Here is a 19,433-nt window from a genome sequence, read left to right as displayed (position 1 = left end):
GCTTGATTCACCAGCAACTACACAGCAATCACCAATGATATCCCACTAAAAAGAAAGAAAGGCAAATTAGAAATAAGACAAAACAAATATCATTGTGCACAAACCTAAGGACAATTTCACACACAATCCTGCATTTAGTACACCCCCTACAAACATGTCATTCATGCATGGCAACAATACTCCTTTGGAGTAAATTGTTTTTACTTACTGTAGGAAGTTGGCTCTGTATGTGCTATTTCAAAGTAAGGAATAGCATGCACAGAGTCCAAGGGTTCCCCTTAGAGGTAAAATAGTGGTAAAAAGAGATAATACTAATGCTCTATTTTGTGGTAGTGTGGTCGAGCAGTAGGCTTATCCAAGGAGTAGTGTTAAGCATTTGTTGTACATACACATAGACAATAAATGAGGTACACACACTCAGAGACAAATCCAGCCAATAGGTTTTGTTATAGAAAAATATCTTTTCTTAGTTTATTTTAAGAACCACAGGTTCAAATTTAACATGTAATATCTTGTTTGAAAGGTATTGCAGGTAAGTACATTAGGAACTTTGAATCATTTCAATTGCAGGTATACTTTTCAAGTTATTCACAAATAGCTACTTTAAAAGTGGACACTTAGTGCAATTTTCACAGTTCCTGGGGGAGGTAAGTTTTTGTTAGTTTTACCAGGTAAGTAAGACACTTACAGGGTTCAGTTCTTGGTCCAAGGTAGCCCACCGTTGGGGGTTCAGAGCAACCCCAAAGTTACCACACCAGCAGCTCAGGGCCGGTCAGGTGCAGAGTTCAAAGTGTGCCCAAAACGCATAGGCTAGAATGGAGAGAAGGGGGGTGCCCCGGTTCCGGTCTGCTTGCAGGTAAGTACCCGCGTCTTCGGAGGGCAGACCAGGGGGGTTTTGTAGGGCACCGGGGGGGAAACAAGCCCACACAGAAATTTCACCCTCAGCGGCGCGGGGGCGGCCGGGTGCAGTGTTAGAAAAAGCGTCGGGTTCGCAATGTAAGTCAATGAGAGATCACGGGATCTCTTCAGCGCTGCAGGCAGGCAAGGGGGGGCTTCCTCGGGGAAACCTCCACTTGGGCAAGGGAGAGGGACTCCTGGGGGTCACTTCTGCAGTGAAAGTCCGGTCCTTCAGGTCCTGGGGGCTGCGGGTGCAGGGTCTTTTCCAGGCGTCGGGACTTAGGTTTCAGAGAGTCGCGGTCAGGGGAAGCCTCGGGATTCCCTCTGCAGGCGGCGCTGTGGGGGCTCAGGGGGGACAGGTTTTGGTACTCACAGTCGTAGAGTAGTCCGGGGGTCCTCCCTGAGGTGTTGGTTCTCCACCAGCCGAGTCGGGGTCGCCGGGTGCAGTGTTGCAAGTCTCACGCTTCTTGCGGGGAGTTGCAGGGTTCTTTAAAGCTGCTTCTTGAGACAAAGTTGCAGTCTTTTTGGAGCAGGTCCGCTGTCCTCGGGAGTTTCTTGTCGTCGTCGAAGCAGGGCAGTCCTCAGAGGATTCAGAGGTCGCTGGTCCCTTTGGAAGGCGTCGCTGGAGCAGAGTTCTTTGGAAGGCAGGAGACAGGCCGGTGAGTTTCTGGAGCCAAGGCAGTTGTTGTCTTCTGGTCTTCCTCTGCAGGGGTTTTCAGCTGGGCAGTCCTTCTTCTTGTTGTTGCAGGAATCTCATTTTCTAGGGTTCAGGGTAGCCCTTAAATACTAAATTTAAGGGCGTGTTTAGGTCTGGGGGGTTAGTAGCCAATGGCTACTAGCCCTGAGAGTGGGTACACCCTCTTTGTGCCTCCTCCCAAGGGGAGGGGGTCACAATCCTAACCCTATTGGGGGAATCCTCCATCTGCAAGATGGAGGATTTCTAAAAGTCAGAGTCACCTCAGCTCAGGACACCTTAGGGGCTGTCCTGACTGGCCAGTGACTCCTCCTTGTTATTCTCATTATTTTCTCCGGCCTTGCCGCCAAAAGTGGGGGCCGGGGGCGGGCAACTCCACTAGCTGGAGTGTCCTGCGGTGCTGTGACAAAGGGGTGAGCCTTTGAGGCTCACCGCCAGGTGTTACAGCTCCTGCCTGGGGGAGGTGTTAGCATCTCCACCCAGTGCAGGCTTTGTTACTGGCCTCAGAGTGACAAAGGCACTCTCCCCATGGGGCCAGCAACATGTCTCTAGTGTGGCAGGCTGCTGGAACTAGTCAGCCTACACAGACAGTCGGTTAAGTTTCAGGGGGCACCTCTAAGGTGCCCTCTGGGGTGTATTTTGCAATAAAATGTACACTGGCATCAGTGTGCATTTATTGTGCTGAGAAGTTTGATACCAAACTTCCCAGTTTTCAGTGTAGCCATTATGGTGCTGTGGAGTTCGTGTAAAACAGACTCCCAGACCATATACTCTGATGGCTACCCTGCACTTACAATGTCTAAGGTTTTGCTTAGACACTGTAGGGGTACAGTGCTCATGCACTGGTACCCTCACCTATGGTATAGTGCACCCTGCCTTAGGGCTGTAAGGCCTGCTAGAGGGGTGTCTTACCTATACTGCATAGGCAGTGAGAGGCTGGCATGGCACCCTGAGTGGAGTGCCATGTCGACTTACTCGTTTTGTCCTCACTAGCACACACAAGCTGGCAAGCAGTGTGTCTGTGCTGAGTGAGGGGTCTCCAGGGTGGCACAAGACATGCTGCAGCCCTTAGAGACCTTCCTTGGCATCAGGGCCCTTGGTACTAGAAGTACCAGTTACAAGGGACTTATCTGGATGCCAGGGTCTGCCAATTGTGGATACAAAAGTACAGGTTAGGGAAAGAACACTGGTGCTGGGGCCTGGTTAGCAGGCCTCAGCACACTTTCAATTGTAAACATAGCATCAGCAAAGGCAAAAAGTCAGGGGGCAACCATGCCAAGGAGGCATTTCCTTACACTTACCTAAAACATGCAACTGTGCAAACTGCAGGTCAACCACCGCCAAAACCGCAAGGAGCCACAGCAAATAAAGCAAAAGCTTTGAACTAGAACAAAAAGGAGGAAAACATTTTTTATCACAAATGCAAAGACTTCTTCAGTTGACAAACACCCCACCATCAAACATTTTAGAAATTGGTGCCTAAGTGGATTCTGCCATAGGGGCAGATGGGCCTACTAAAAAAATAGGCCTGTCTGCCCCAAGGAAGCCAAAAAATACCTTTAGTACTGTGTCCCCATGGAGAGCGACCCTTGCCAAAGGGGACAGCCCTCAAACAAAAAAAAACAAAAAAAACACACACAACACTATCCCTGGTGCCTAAGTGGCTTCTGCCCCCTTGGGGGCAGGTGGGCCTAAGAAAATAGGCCCATCTGCCCCCAGGAGGTGTAGAAATGGCCAACAGGTCAATGCCCCCCTTTGGGTGGAGCGCCCCGTGACCAAGGGGACGCCACCCCACAAAAATAAACAAATAAAAAAAAATCCCTGGCGTTCTAATGGTTTCTGCCACCCCTTGGGGGCAGATCAGCCTAAAAATAATAGGCTGATCTGTCTCCAAGGGGTGCAGAAATGGCCTGGGTACATGTGCCCCCAAAGTGGGGGGCGACCCTTGCCCAAGCCCCCCACAACATCCACTAACACACACACACACACACTATCCCTGGTGTCTACGTGGCTTCTGCCCCCCTTGGGGGCAGGTGGGTCTAGAAAAATAGGCCCATCTGCCCCCAGGGGGGGGCAGAAATGGCCAACAGGTCAATGCCCCCCTTGGGAGGGCGCCCCATGCCCAAGGGGACGCCCCCCCACAAAAATAAACACATAAAAAAAATTCCCTGGCGTTCTAGTGGTTTCTGCCCCCCTTGGGGGCAGATCAGCCTAAAAATAATAGGCTGATCTGTCTCCAAGGGGTGCAGAAATGGCCTGGGTACATGTGCCCCCAAAGTGGGGGGCGACCCTTGCCCAAGCCCCCCCCCCCCCATCCACTAACACACACACACACACACACACTATCCCTGGTGTCTACGTGGCTTCTGCCCCCCTTGGGGGCAGGTGGGTCTAGAAAAATAGGCCCATCTGCCCCCAGGGGGGGCAGAAATGGCCAACAGGTCAATGCCCCCCTTGGGGGGGCGCCCGTGCCCAAGGGGACGCCCCCACACAAAAATAAACACATAAAAAAAAATCCCTGGCGTTCTAGTGGTTTCTGCCCCCCTTGGGGGCAGATCAGCCTAAAAATAATAGGCTGATCTGTCTCCAAGGGGTGCAGAAATGGCCTGGGTACATGTGCCCCCAAAGTGGGGGGCGACCCTTGCCCAAGCCCCCCCCCATCCACTAACACACACACACACACTATCCCTGGTGTCTACGTGGCTTCTGCCCCCCTTGGGGGCAGGTGGGTCTAGAAAAATAGGCCCATCTGCCCCCAGGGGGGGCAGAAATGGCCAACAGGTCAATGCCCCCCTTGGGGGGGCGCCCGTGCCCAAGGGGACGCCCCCACACAAAAATAAACACATAAAAAAAAATCCCTGGCGTTCTAGTGGTTTCTGCCCCCCTTGGGGGCAGATCAGCCTAAAAATAATAGGCTGATCTGTCTCCAAGGGGTGCAGAAATGGCCTGGGTACATGTGCCCCCAAAGTGGGGGGCGACCCTTGCCCAAGCCCCCCCCCATCCACTAACACACACACACACACACACTATCCCTGGTGTCTACGTGGCTTCTGCCCCCCTTGGGGGCAGGTGGGTCTAGAAAAATAGGCCCATCTGCCCCCAGGGGGGGCAGAAATGGCCAACAGGTCAATGCCCCCCTTGGGGGGGCGCCCCGTGCCCAAGGGGACGCCCCCCCACAAAAATAAACACATAAAAAAACATCCCTGGCGTTCTAGTGGTTTCTGCCCCCCTTGGGGGCAGATCAGCCTAAAAATAATAGGCTGATCTGCCCTCAAGGGGGGCAGAAATGGCCCTAAAAGACATGCCCCCCAAAGGGGAGCGACCCTTGCCCAAGGGGGCGCCCCCCCATCCACTACACACACAATCCCTGGTGCCTAAGTGGCTTCTGCCCCCCTTGGGGGCAGATGGACCTAAACAAAATAGGCCGATTTGCCCCCAAGGGGGGTAGAAAAGGCCAACAGTTCTCTGCCCCCTTGGGGGGGGCGCCCCTTGCCCAAGGGGGCACCCCCCCCCACATAAATACACATAAAAATAAAAAACCCTGGTGATCTAGTGTTTTCTGCCCCCCTTGGGGGCAGATCTGGCTAAAAAGTAGCCAATCTGCCCTCAAGGGGGCAGAAATGGCCCTAAAGGACATGCCCCCCACAGGGGAGCGACCCTTGCCCAAGGGGGCGCCCCCCCCATTCACTACACACACAATCCCTGGTGCCTAAGTGGCTTCTGCCCCCCTTGGGGGCAGATGGACCTAAAAAAAATAGGCCGATCTGCCCCCAAGGGGGGCAGAAAAGGCCAACAGTTCTCTGCCCCCTTGGGGGGGGGCGGCGCCCCTTGCCCAAGGGGGCACCCCCCCCCAACATAAATGCACAGAAAATATAAATCCCTGGTGATCCAGTGGTTTCTGCCCCCCTTGGGGGCAGATCCGCCTAAAAAGTAGGCCAATCTGCCCCCAAGGGGGGCAGAAATGGCCATAACACACATGCCCCCCAAAGGGGAGCGACCCTTGCTCAAGGGGCCGCTCCCCGACACAGAAACAAGAAAGTGAAACAAAAAAAAGAAAATCCCTGGCGTCTAGTGGGCATTCCTGCTGCCCGATCGCAATGCGATCGGGCAGCAGGAATGCTCAAAGAGACACCGGGGGAAAGGAAAAGCCTTTCCTTTCCCCCGGTGCCTCTTTAGCCCAAACCCCCCACCCACCGGGAAGAGGAACTCACCTCTTTTCCGTTCGCCGCACAGGAAGCAAATGGCTTCCTGTGCGGCGAAATCCCCATAATGAAGTCACCGCGCGATCGCGCGCTGACGTCATTATGGGGGGTGGGGGGGGTCGGGGGTGGAAGGGGAAGGGCTTCCCCTTCCATCCCTGACTTTGGGGGGTGGGGGGAAGCACACAGAGGGAGCGAGAGCGCTCCCTCTGGGCTGTGTGCCGAGGACGTAGTGGTTACGTCCTCGGCACAGCAGCACTGTGCCGCAGGACGTAACCACTACGTCTGCGGCACAGAAGGGGTTAAAGCGTATGGCCGCTACACATAGTCATCAGTATTTGTTTTGTGGTTTATGCTGCATCAAAAAATACATTAATCACAATAGTTTGACAAGGGGAGACCCATTGACTTTGTTAGTGCTTCTTGAATATTTGAGTACCCAGACATCTTGAATTAGACCTTTTGTTTGACTGAGAGACAGTGGAGGGCCACCATCGTGCAGAGGGTTGAACAACATTTTCAGGACTAGCATGCGATGGGCAGCATTCTTGCAAAACGATCAGAGCAAGGAGAAAATTGGTCCAGGAGCAGCAAGGAAACATTCTGCAGATAGTGGAATGCATTGTTTGTGACTCTGTCCTAGAGGATATGGGTCAGGTTAGAATGAGTCTCAGGTTACTGACTTTTTTTGGTTGGGACTTTTGGCTGGAAAATGGATTGCAATATGGAATGAGTGACTAAGCTAATGGTTGCTTTAGGCAGTCCCTAGAGTGCTGCTCTTAATTAGAAATATGGTGAGTTTGGTGGTTACATCAGATGCACTAGGTAACAGTTTATCTTACGAGCATCTTGTCAGAGATACATTTACTTTTGGCTAGAGCCGCAGTACACCAACACCAGCCGAACAAGAGCAGACAAAGCAAAAGCTCAAGGCGAATACACCAAAACCAACAAGGAAGCAATAAGAAGCTTACAAGCAGACAAGTGAAGATTCATCAGTGATCTTGCCACAGAAGCCCAAGCCATTGAAACTTTAGAGAACTCTTCAGCAACATAAGAAGGAAACTTTCCGGCAGATGCAGCAAGCCAGAAAGACCTGTTAAAGACTAAGCTGGGAAGACAATCATGGGTAACGAAGGCCAACAACGAAAGCTGGGTGGAGCACTTACAAGAACTGCTGAATCAGCCCATGCCACAGTCTCCACCTGGCATGCAGTCAGCTAACACTCGACTGCAGCAGACAAGCCAAGGAACAAATACGCCAACCCATCAAACATCTGAGAAATTGGAAGGCAGCAAGACCAACAGCATTCCTGCAGAGGCACTGAGGTCAGATATTAAAACATCAGTAGACCTGTTCTAGTCATGATTTGAAGGTTCTGGGGAGAGGCAAATGTGCTGTCAGACTGGATTGAGGGATATTTCCTCAAGATCTCCAAGAAAGGTGCCTTGAGTATCTGCAGAAACTACAGAGGAATAACTCTTCTGTCCACCCCAGGGAAAGTGTCCAACAAATCCATACTGAACAGAACAAAGGAACAAGTCCTCGCTCGGTTGTGCGATCAGCAAATGGCCTCCACAAAGATAGTTCTTGCACAGACCAGCTTGCAACACTGCGCATCATCCTTGAGCAGTCAACGGAATGGAACTCTCCCCTCTATGTCAACTCCATCGACTATGAGAAGGTCTTCAACAGTGTGGACAGAGAGACCCTTTGGAAACTCCTCTGCCACCTGGGCATGCCAGATCAATTCTTCAGAATCTTAAGCAACTCATACAAGGGAAAGACCTGCAAGATTATCCATGGAGGGTAACTCACGAAGCCTTCCAAATGAGGACTGGAGTCTGTCAGGGTTTTTTGCTCTCTCTCTCCTTTACTCTTCCTGCTGGCCTTAGACTGGATCATGAGGACATCCACAGCAAGGAGAAAAAATGGCATCCTGGGGACAACTTGGACCCAGGTCGACAACCTGGACTTTTCAGATGACTTGGCCCCACTCTCCCATACCCATCAGCAGATGCAAGACAAGACCGACAAGGTGGCAGCCACATCAACACAACTTGGCTTCAACATTGACAGTGATAAAACCAAGATCCTGAATGCTAACAGTGCCAGCACAACTGCAGTCACTCTTGCATGTGATGCACTGGAAGAGGCAGAGGCCTTGTCAGATAGAGCGTCATTTCCTCAGGATCTGTATGAAGCTCAAAAAGGCCCACCTCCAGGCACCTCCAAATCTGTATGATGTTAACCCCTTCGCTGCCAGGCCTTTTCCCCCTCCTGTGCCAGGCCTTTTTTTGCCTATTTGGGGCAGTTCGCGCTTAGGCCCTCATAACTTTTTGTCCACATAAGCTAACCAAGCCAAATTTGCGTCCTTTTTTTTCCAACATCCTAGGGATTCTAGAGGTACCCAGACTTTGTGGGTTCCCCTGAAGGAGGCCAAGAAATTAGCCAAAATACAGTGACAATTTCGTTTTTTTCCAAAAAATTGGAAAAAGTGGCTGCAGAAGAAGGCTTGTGGTTTTTCCCTTGAAAATGGCATCAACAAATGGTTTGCGGTGCTAAACTCAGCAGCTTCCCAGCTTTCAGGAACAGGCAAGTTTTCAACACAATTTTGCCATTTTACTGGGACATACCAAATTTTTGCAATTGTTTGTGCTTTCAGCCTCCATTCCAGTCAGTGACAGAAATGGGCATGAAACCAATGCTGGATCCCAGAAACCTAAACATTTCTGAAAAGTAGACAAAAATCTGAATTCAGCAAGGGGTCATTTGTGTAGATCCTACAAGGGTTTCCTACAGAAAATAACAACTGAAAAAGAAAAATATTGAAATTGAGGTGAAAAAAACATCAATTTTTCTCTACGTTTTACTATGTAACTTTTCCCTGCAATGTCAGATTATCGAAAGCAATATACCGTTACGTATGCTGGACTCCTCTGGTTGCGGGGATATATAGGGCTTGTAGGTTCATCAAGAACCCGAGGAACCCAGAGCCAATAAATGAGCTGCACCCTGCAGTACGTTTTCATTCTATACCGGGTATACAGCAGTTCATTTGCTGAAATATAAATAGTAAAAAATTGCTATCAAGAAAACCTTTGTATTTCCAAAAAGGGCACAAGATAAGGTGTTGAGGAGCAGTGGTTATTTGCAGATCTCTGAATTCCGGGGTGACCATACTAGCATGTGAATTACAGGGCATTTCTCAAATAGATGTCTTTTTTTACACATTCTCCTATATTTGGAAGGAAAAAATATAGAGAAAGACAAGGGGCAATAACACTTGTTTTGCTAATCTCCTGATGATAAAAATGATACCTCACTTGTGTGGGTAGGGCTAGCGCCCGCGACAGCAAACACCCCAAAGCGCAACGTGGACACATCCCATTTTTTTGAAAGAAAACAGAGGTGATTTTTGCGAAGTACCTACCTGTAGATTTTGGCCTCTAGCTCAGCCGGCACCTAGGGAAACCTACCAAACCTGTGCATTTCTGAAAACTAGAGACCTAGGGGAATCCAAGATGGGGTGACTTGTGGGGCTCGGACCAGGTTCTGTTACCCAGAATCCTTTGCAAACCTCAAAATTTGGCTAAAAAAACACATGTTCCTCACATTTCTGTGGCAGAAAGTTCTGGAATCTGAGAGGAGCCACAAATTTCCTTCCACCCAGCGTTCCCCCAAGTCTCCCGATAAAAATGATACCTCACTTGTGTGGGTAGGCCTAGCGCCCGCAACAGGAAACACCCCAAAGCGCAACGTGGATACATCCAAATTTTTGAAAGAAAACAGAAGTGTTTTTTGCAAAGTGCCTACCTGTAGATTTTGGCCTCTAGCTCAGCCGGGACCTAGGGAAACCTACCAAACCTGTGCATTTCTGAAAACTAGAGACCTAGGGGAATGTGTGGGTGGGCCAGGTGCCTGCAACAGAATAAGGCCCAAAACTTGAAGAGATAGAAGGGATAGCACAGCGAGTTTATAAGGCCATATACTTTTTTACATCTTTAGACGGACTCTGCTTTGGGGACCCACATAAGTGAGGTGTCATTTTACTTGGGAGACTGAGGGGAAAACTGGGGAGTAGGAATTTTGTGCTGGAGCAGTGATCCTACTAAGAAAAGTCAGGAAAATATGCTTTTTTATGCAAATTTTGTGGTTTACAGAGGAGTCTGGGTAAGAAAATGTTGGGGGAGCCACGCAAGCCACACCTCCCTGGACTCCTTGGGGTGTCTAGTTTAAAAAAAATTCTGGGTTTTGTAGGTTTCCCTAGATCAAGGCCGCACCCAGCACCAAAAACATAGGTGGGCCCTCCCCCCCCCCCCCCAAACACAGGTATTTTTGTAATATCATTTTGATGTGTGCACATACGTCCGTGATGTGCCAAACACTAAAATTGTGAAAAGAAACACACTTAGGTTATGTGAAGAAGACCCCTCACCCACCAACCAAGTTGGTGGCATGCTTCATCATCGGGGTCCCACCCGAGGCACCTAGCGTGTCACAGGTGTGCTGCGACGCCTGATTACAGTGGAGCAGGTTTTGTCATTTTTTAGCACACATACTGGTTGGATTTGGCACGAGGGCGAGTGATGGTTCAGTGGATAAAACTTTATTAACAAGAGATTTCACAAAAATGAAATGCACTGCTAATAACTGAAAGGCAAAAAAGTGAACCAATGACTCACAGCTCGTCAGCTGTAAAGCCGCGACAAGGCACCAACCGCTTTACAGTCCATTCACACACCTTTCATACATGACACGCACAAGACCATTCACACCGCCAGCCACAGGCCCAGCACATTACAACACTCACATCGACAGACCGCACCACTCAAGGGCCCATCACTTACATACGCCCACATGCCTGATACAAGAATCACACCAGCTGATGGGAGTGTGGACTGCCGTTTGGCTGGCACCGCCAGCCAAGCGCCACCCCACGCACACCGCCAGCCAAGCGCCACCCCACGCACACCGCCAGCCAAGCGCCACCCCACGCACACCGCCATCACTTTTTTTGTATATAAACAACAAAGAAACCACTAATTATAAAATAAGCACAAAATTACAAACACAAAAGCTCTAACTAAATAAAAGACAGAGATGCCAACTGTGAAACATATGAAAATATAAAACCGACCGCTTACACTCACGGTATTTCCCAAAAGTTTTTCCTTGTGTGGTAACTTCTAAAAGAGCTGGGCACACACAGCCCAGGCTTTGAAGGGCATTCGGGGCAGTACACCCGGCTCTCCCTCCGGATTGATCTCCGGGCACATACTCTACATTTCTTTGTGGGCATGTCTTTTTTGGGAGTGGGAGGAATTTGATCTGGAAAGTGCCGATCTTTCAATCTAGCCACATCTTCCACCACTTCTACTCTAGGAACTCTTGCCGGTTCCACCACAATAAGGCTTTCTGTCACCGACTCCTGAAATTTAACAAATGTCATCCTTGACTCAGGTGAACAATCCTTGTATACAATAAAGGCATTAAAAGTTGCCAAATGAAATAAAAGTAGGGCCAACTTTTTATACCACACATAAGACTTACGAAGAGCAGTGTAAGGTTCCAACCTCTGATCTACTCTATCAACACCACCCATGTGCCTATTGTAGTCCAAAATGCACGCAGGTTTGCGCACTTCCGCAACCTGACCCCAAACAGCCACAGGAGAAGTACTCTCATCATGGATGGTCGATAGCATGTACACATCCCTCCTGTCTGAAAATTTCAGAGCTAGCAGCTCATTATTCCGCAAGGCACTGCACTGTCCCCTCAAGTTTTTTACAGACAAGCTCCCTTGGATAGCCTTTCCGGTTAGAACGGATTGTGCCACAAGCAACAGTGTCCACCCTAAACAACTCCTTGAACAACTGCACTCCAGTGTAGAAATTATCTACGTACAAATGGTGACCTTTGTTAAACAGCCGTCTAGCAAGTTCCCACACAATTTTTTCGCTAACTCCAAAAGTGGCCGGACAACCAGGAGGGTCAATACTGGAATCCCTACCAGTGTAGACCCGGAAATTATACACATATCCTGTACTGCTTTCTGACAGCAGATATAATTTAATCCCATACCGTGCCCTCTTACTAGGAATGTACTGCTTAAAAACTAAACGCCCCTTGAAAAGGACCAAAGACTCGTCCACACTTATCTCTTTGCCTGGAACATAGACCTCTGAAAACCGATCCACAAAATGATCAAGGACAGGCCTAATCTTAAAAAGGCGGTCACAATCAGGGTGATCTCGTGGCAAGGCTAAAGCATTGTCTACAAAATGCAGCATACGAAGAAGAAGCAAATACAGATTACGTGTCATAGTTGCAGGAAATATAGCAGTTGCCATCAAGGGACTAGTAGACCAATAAGAAGCCAGTGACGGCTTCCTGATCAACCCCATCAAAAAAAGACAAACCTAAAAACCTTTTCATCTCTTCCAGATATGTGGGAACCCAATGAGTAGCTCTAGACTGAGGCTTAAGTCTGGCAGCGTTCTCCCGCAAATATTGCTCTGCATACACATTTGTCTGCTCCACAATCTCTTCCAAAAATACATCGTCCATAAACAAGTAAAAGAAAGGGACAGGCAAAAAGTTTTCCGTATTAACTCTACACCCTGGGAGACCAGTAAATGCAGGTAACTCTGGCTGCTCCATGTTTGGGGCAATCCAGGTGTCAGGTCTTCTAATGGGAAACCCTTCAGCCCCAGGCTGCTGCACTCTTGGCACATCAATGTCCTCCTCTAACACAGGCCCTTCATCTGCACTGAGAGTAGCTTCCTCATCAGAAGAATACTCTCGGACAGAAAACTCACTTCCAGAATCTCCTGCTTCCTCCTCTGCCTCAGATGCAGAGTCAGTGTCGTAATCATGGTCTGAAGACGACTCAAAGAGCATGCGAACAACCTGCTGAGCGGTCACTTTGCGGCTAGCCATGATCCTAACAACAAATGGATTGCCAACAACAACTAGCAGTAAAATAAGTAATAAACAAAGTGTAGCTTTATCACAAAGAGTTATGTACTACAAAAAACTATACCACTCACTTGCCTGAAAAAGCTACTCACCAAGCAACTACTCTGCACAGACACAGCAATCACCAATGATATCCCACTAAAAAGAAAAAAGAAAATTAGACATATGACAACACAAACATCACTGTGCTCAAATCTAAGGACAATGTCAAACACACAATAGTGCATTTAGTACACCACATACAAACATGTCATTCATGCATGTCAACAATACTCCTTTGGAGTAAATTGCTTTCACTTACCTAAAACATGCAACTATGCAAACCGCAGGACAACTACTGCCAAAACCGCAAAGATCCACAGCAAGGAAGCAAAAGCGTTGAACTAGAAGAAAAAGAAGAAATAAATTGTTATAATCACAAATACTTTTCCAGTTGACAAACACCCCACCACCAAGAACTTAGAAGTTGTCCCTGGAACCTAAGTGGATCCTGCCCCCCTCGGGGGTAGATGGGCGTAAAAAATTGGCCAATCTGCCCCCAAGGGGGGCAGAAATGGGCAACACCTCTGTGCCCCCTTTAGGGGGCGACCCTTCCAAAAGGGGGCACCTCCAGCACAAAACAAAACAAAAAAATCCCTGCCGTATTGATGGTTTCTGCCCTCCTTGGGGGCAGATGGGCCTACAAAAATAGGGGCAGAGATGGCCAATACGAACTTTCCCCACCTTAGGGGGGCGACCGTTGCCCAAGGGATGCCCCCAAACACACACCACACACACACCCACACCACACAATCCCTGGCTCCTAGTGTGCTTCCACCCCCCCGGGGGCCAGATTGTCCAAAAAATGGCAGGTCTGCCATCGGGGGGCCGAAACAGAAAAAAAAAATAGCCCCCCAGGGGAGCGACCCTTGCCCAAGGGGTTGCCCCCAAAATAAACACTAAAAACAAAATCCCTGGTGTCTAGTAGATTTTGCCACCCCCCCCACCCCCTGGTGGCAGATCAGACCAAAAATTGGCAATCTGCCCCAGGGGTGGGGGGGGGGGGAATACTAAAAAAAAATAGCCCCCCAGTGGGGCGACCCTTGCCCAAGAGGTCGCCCCCAAAAGAAACTTTACAATAAAAATAAATCCCTGGTGCCTAGTGGATTTCGCCCCCCCCCCCCCCCGGGCGAAGGGGAACTGTAGCCTTGGACGAGATCATCTCGTCCAAGGCACAGAACAGGTTAAAGCGCAGGTTCTTGGAGTGGCCGGGCGAGGGGAAGGGTGTGGGATGGGATCAGCGGGAAAGGAGACCTGAAAAGGAATATGATTATACAGTTCTAAATGTTTCCCGCTATTGATTCATAGCATTCCAGGAATAAAATATATAGTAACAGGGTGTCTTTACCACCGTTCGTCAAAGGTCTGCTGGGCCAACTAACAATATTTGCAAAGTTCTCATTGAATGCCAAACACTTTCATTCATATCTGTATGTTCTGGCCCATCACACGCAGTAGTTTCCAGGTGATCTCAAAACACTTACATTCACATATATAAATCTAGAATTCACACTAATAAACTCATATGGTACAAAAAGATCCACAAATCATCTCACACAAACCGGAAATGCCAAGCGACTCTAGGAATTGTGCAATGCCAAGCGACTCTAGGAATTGTGAAATGATTAGTAATTGTTCACCTTGGAATAATCTCAATGCACAAATGAGCGATCCTCCTAAATATCCTATTCAGGACAATGTGCAATAATGCAGTATGCACAAACTGGTAAATCAACCTTACCGTACAGAACATAGGCTGTTCTTGATTAGCGCATGAGGGAAGAAACTTCCTCGTGCAAGAACGTGCCCAGATGAAGTGAGCAGAAACGCCCAGGAAATCGGGAGCTTGTTTACCACAGCCTCAGTAAAGCTGAAGCGAAAAGGAGGAGTCCTTCAGGAGTCGGCACCTCGCTGAGAGAATCCCCATTTAGGCAGGAGGCCGGAAATTGGTGCAGGAAGCCAGCTCACCTTCAAGAGGAATCCGGAAAGAATAGTGAGCATTGGTTGCTGGGCGGGGCCGATTTTATACTGACTGCCACACCCAAGATGGTGGCTGTGCAGATTGCTGGGAAATGTAGTATCCTAATGACTACTACCAAAACGACATGAGGAAATGCAGCACAATCACAACAAACAGCTGCATAATCAACAAGCTTCACACATAAAGGTAGCATGCAATATGACGCCACATAAGTAAAGGTAATATGTAATAAAGCACATCAATGGGAAAATTAACAACGAGACCACAAGTTGGCAGTAGAGGCTGCCTCATGAGCCTACCCACATAACGGTTTAGCGTATAATGGTAATAAAGACAGCACAGGTAACTTGGTTGGAGCAGGCCCTAGATTGCGCACCACCTGTGCTCTGACAGGCTATAACCTATGTGGGCAGTGTCATAGACAAGCAGGGCAACACAGACGCCGATGTCCAGGAAAGAATCCTCAAAGCTGCCTTCATTCAGCTAAAAAAGATCTGGAGTTCCAGGACCTAATGCGGGAAACGAAGATCTGACTTTTATGCCGCAACATAAAATCAGTCCTTCTGTATGGAGCAGAGACTTGGAAGACAACAATGACCACCATCAACTAAGTCCAGGCCTTCATCAACACCTGCCTAAAAAAAAAAATCAGCAAAATCCACCAGACAAACGCCATCAGCAACATCAACCTATTGCAGTAGACTTTCTAACTCCCCGCTCCTGAAGAAATCCTATAAAGACATTGGGACTGGATAGGTCACACCCTCTGCAAGCCTGCATCAAACATCAAAGACAAGCCCTGATCTGATGTCCTCAAGGGAAAAGGAAAAGAGGAAGGCTAAGAAACGCCTAGCACTGAGGCCTCAAGGCTGACTGCATGGAGATGGATTACATCTGGAGTCAGATTGAAAGAAAATCCCAAGGCACAGGTGGCTGGAGAGTCCTGGTTGATGGCCTATACCCCAGGAGCTGCAGTATTGTCTCAATTTAGATGGGGCTCCGTAATTTACTCTTTGACCCTGTAGGAGATGCAGGGGTTCACATCTAGTAGTCCCTGAACCTATAGATGCAGATATAGTTGGCCCATCAGTGGCTAGAACTTACTGGTGTAGGCTGACCCACCCCTTTTTATTTTTATTTTTTTAAGAGCTCTTTTTAGGGACTAAAGTTTTGTCATAACTTGCTATGGGTAGTCCGACCATATGGATGGATACACATGTGTTTGGTCATTGGGAGAGTTGGAATTGATCTTGCCCACAGAAAGGTTAAACTTCTATGGAATGTAAAAATAACCTTCTGTGCTGAGGTTTGGTGAGTAGTAGTAAAGTGTAAAACACTAGGCTTATTATGGAGGTTGCTTTCGAGTGCTACTTTGTTTAACGTACTGCAGTTAATTTTTTTATTATTTTTTTTATTTCCAGAGCTACCCTCAGAGAAGACAAAGAATGAAGATGGAATGGAAACTCAATTGTTAGGTATGCTTAGCTTGTCTTTAAACAGCCCTTGACCTGTTGAACAGCCAGATATGTTTAACTTACAATGAGAATTTTACAGCTAAGTTTCATTGGACCCATCCATTCCAATTTTTCCTCTGTCCATTTAATACACGCCCATTTCCTGGGCTTCTCTGCAGAGAAGTGAACTCTTTATACTGCAACCTGATTGTGGTTACCGCATTAGCTGCATTTCTTTTGTATATTTCTTTGTCTGACAATAAGAACAGGCCCTTCTGTTTTGGTGGTGTATTTGGCCCTCATTAAAATCATCCACGCTATTCCTTTGCAAGGCTAATGGCTTTAAACCCAAATTGAGTCTAATCTTGTTACCCACTGTGCATTCTGCCACAGGATCATAAGCAATTATTTCTGGCAGACCATCTTCATTAGTCTCATGGCAAGAGGAGGAAATATGTCTGATCCAATTTGTCTAAAGTAGAAACTCGAGCGTTAGCCCTGGCATCCTTAGGGTGAGCTTAACCCAGACTTTTTGCCTTTACCTCCTGTTTTGTTGTTGTATCTTTTTGTTGGCCTTCGGACTCTGAGCACTTGTAAAGTCCCCTTGTAAAGTGGTATACTAAATACCCAGGGCCTGTAAATTCAATGCCACTAGTGAGCCTGCAGCACTGATGGTGTCACCCACTTAAGTAGCCCTGTAAACATGTCTCCGGCTTGCCACTGCAGAGCCTGTGTGTGCAGTCTCACTGTCACCCGACTTATCATCTAAAGCCCTATGTCAATCCCAGAACTCCCCCACCCCTTTGAATGAAAGACTACTACATTTATTTTTAATTACTGTAAGGCCTGCCCCTCTCATAGGCTAGCATTAGGAATTCCTTATATTACCCTTAAGCTGTAATTCCTGATCTGAGAGGAGTACCAGCATCCTGTTTAGTACCATTGGAATGGTAGTAATAAATCCTGTTAACTGGTAAAGGCAGATTTATTATTACTATTTTAGAAATGCCACTTTTAGAAAGTGGGTATTTCTCTGCACTCACTGCTCTATGTGCCCTCAGCATATCTCTAATACACATCTACCCTGGGCTGTGTGGCAGCTACACTTGTGCATTCCCTTCAGACACCCACAACACAGCATACTCAACTGCATGAATCTGCATACTGATGGCTCTTCCCAAGGAGGAGGTTGGGAAGGGATCGCATTAACACCCCAAAGGCTAGTGACTAGAGTCCACACAGAGAGGCTTATTACCTCCCACTGACAGTCTGGAGCCAAGGCTGACCTGAAAGGGGACCTTTACACTTCACAAGAACTCTTTGTAGTCATCCCCCCAATGAGAGGCACTTTCTAATATAAGTACTGGGTCCATGACCCACTCAAATCAGTACACTTCTGGACTCAAGAAAACACTGCTGGAGTGAAGACTGCTGTGTGCCAGGATTGCCACTCTGCCAGGATTGACTGCTCTCAGGAACTACTACCCTGCTTTTCTGTGCCGCCCTGCTGATCTCTGCCCGGTAGCCCAAGATTCGTTCTCCAAAGCCAGGGTGACTCTGAGCGGCTTTTGCTTTCTTCTGCCGCTAGCTACTTTCAGTCAACCCGAGTGGCTTTGCCCAACTTTGCCGCTCACTACTTTCAGCCAACAGCGAGTGGCTTTGCCAAACTTTGCCGCTTGTACCTGAGAACCGCCTGGAGCGACCCTGCTTTGTTTTGCTGGTCACTGCTTTCGGTCAAGACTGAGCTGCTTTGCCAACCTCTGCCACTTGTGCCTGTGAACCATCATGTGTGGCCCTGGCTTCCTTTGCTGCTCGCTAATTTAAGCCAACCCAAGTAACTTTGCCCAGCTTAGCCACACACGGCTGCCCTAGAGGACTGCAACCATAACAGTACCACAGTCCACCAAAACATCCGTGCCATGGAGTCCTCAGTACCACCCCATCGATCTCTGCATTTGCTCATCTACCTTGCTTTATTTTTGAGTCTGCAAAGCAAATATCTCACTATTTATGAATTATATCTGTATTGTGCTGATCCTAAAATTAACCAGATAAACAGGCTTTTTTTTCTATATCCATGTGCAGTCTTTTTCTGTGGTGTGTCTCCTGAGGTTAGTGTGTGTGTTGCACAAGTACTTTACACATTGCCTTCTAAGTTAGGCCCTGCCTGCTCTTTGCAAGCTACCAGAGGGTGAGCAAATTTATGTTGTCCTTGACTTGCCCTGACTAGGACCGTGGTCCCTAATTTGATAAGTTGCATACCTCTACCAACTAGAGATCCAATTTCTAACATCAAGCCATGAGCATTCTGAAGAGCCTATGTATAAAACCGTGGCAATGTTGTTCAGCATAACAGATGTAATGAAAGCGCTTAGTAAACATGAGCATTAAATAGAATTTCCTTCCAGTTCATCTAGAGCTTTGATGGTAGAAACCAGTTGCTTAATCATTGTTTTTTTTCTTCCTTGGAGGATTTGTTGGACGATTACGAAGAAAGTTAATTCCCACCACAGATCTGATGGATACCTGTGCCCATGTTATCTAAGCATTATTTACATGTAAAAAAAAAAAAAAAAACACTAGATAAAACCCCCAGGAGACCATTTGTGTCCTGGTATAAGTTAATTCTAGAACCCCTGGTAAACCACTTGGTTTGCACACTGTACATGTTGTGCAAGACTCCCTAGAGCATTCATTTTGCTCACATTTTAAGTTTTAGCAGGCAACTGCTTGAGCTAACTGTGCTGTAAATCTCGCAATGCTTAATAATTAAAGTGTAACTAAATTGAAGAGTATATTCCAGAGTTCATTGCTGGAGGACTGGTGCCAGTGTGAAATACCTCTGTGATATGGGGATGGTGCATCAGTGATTTAATTTCATGAATTGGGGACTACTAAGTGTAAGGAAATGCCTCCTTGGCATGGTTGCCCCCTGACTTTTTGCCTTTGCTGATGCTATGTTTACAATTGAAAGTGTGCTGAGGCCTGCTAACCAGGCCCCAGCACCAGTGTTCTTTCCCTAACCTGTACTTTTGTATCCACAATTGGCAGACCCTGGCATCCAGATAAGTCCCTTGTAACTGGTACTTCTAGTACCAAGGGCCCTGATGCCAAGGAAGGTCTCTAAGGGCTGCAGCATGTCTTATGCCACCCTGGAGACCTCTCACTCAGCACAGACACACTGCTT

At 47.9% G+C, this 19,433-nt stretch overlaps 1 protein-coding gene across 2 annotated transcripts in view; it reads left to right on the top strand.

Moving 5' to 3' along the window:
• ARL6IP6 (ARF like GTPase 6 interacting protein 6) overlaps positions 1 to 19,433 on the top strand; it is a 99,027-nt gene that overhangs the window by 11,175 nt on the left and 68,419 nt on the right. For both annotated transcript variants that reach the window (XM_069225171.1, XM_069225172.1), the window contains exon 2: positions 16,214 to 16,267. In XM_069225171.1, the coding sequence (XP_069081272.1) occupies positions 16,214 to 16,267 (54 nt within the window). The remainder of the gene's footprint in view (positions 1 to 16,213; positions 16,268 to 19,433) is intronic.

Source organism: Pleurodeles waltl, chromosome 3_1 (genome assembly GCF_031143425.1).
Source record: "Pleurodeles waltl isolate 20211129_DDA chromosome 3_1, aPleWal1.hap1.20221129, whole genome shotgun sequence".
In the NCBI taxonomy this organism is placed as follows: Eukaryota; Metazoa; Chordata; class Amphibia; order Caudata; family Salamandridae; genus Pleurodeles; species Pleurodeles waltl.
This window is presented reverse-complemented; position numbering and strand designations above follow the sequence as displayed.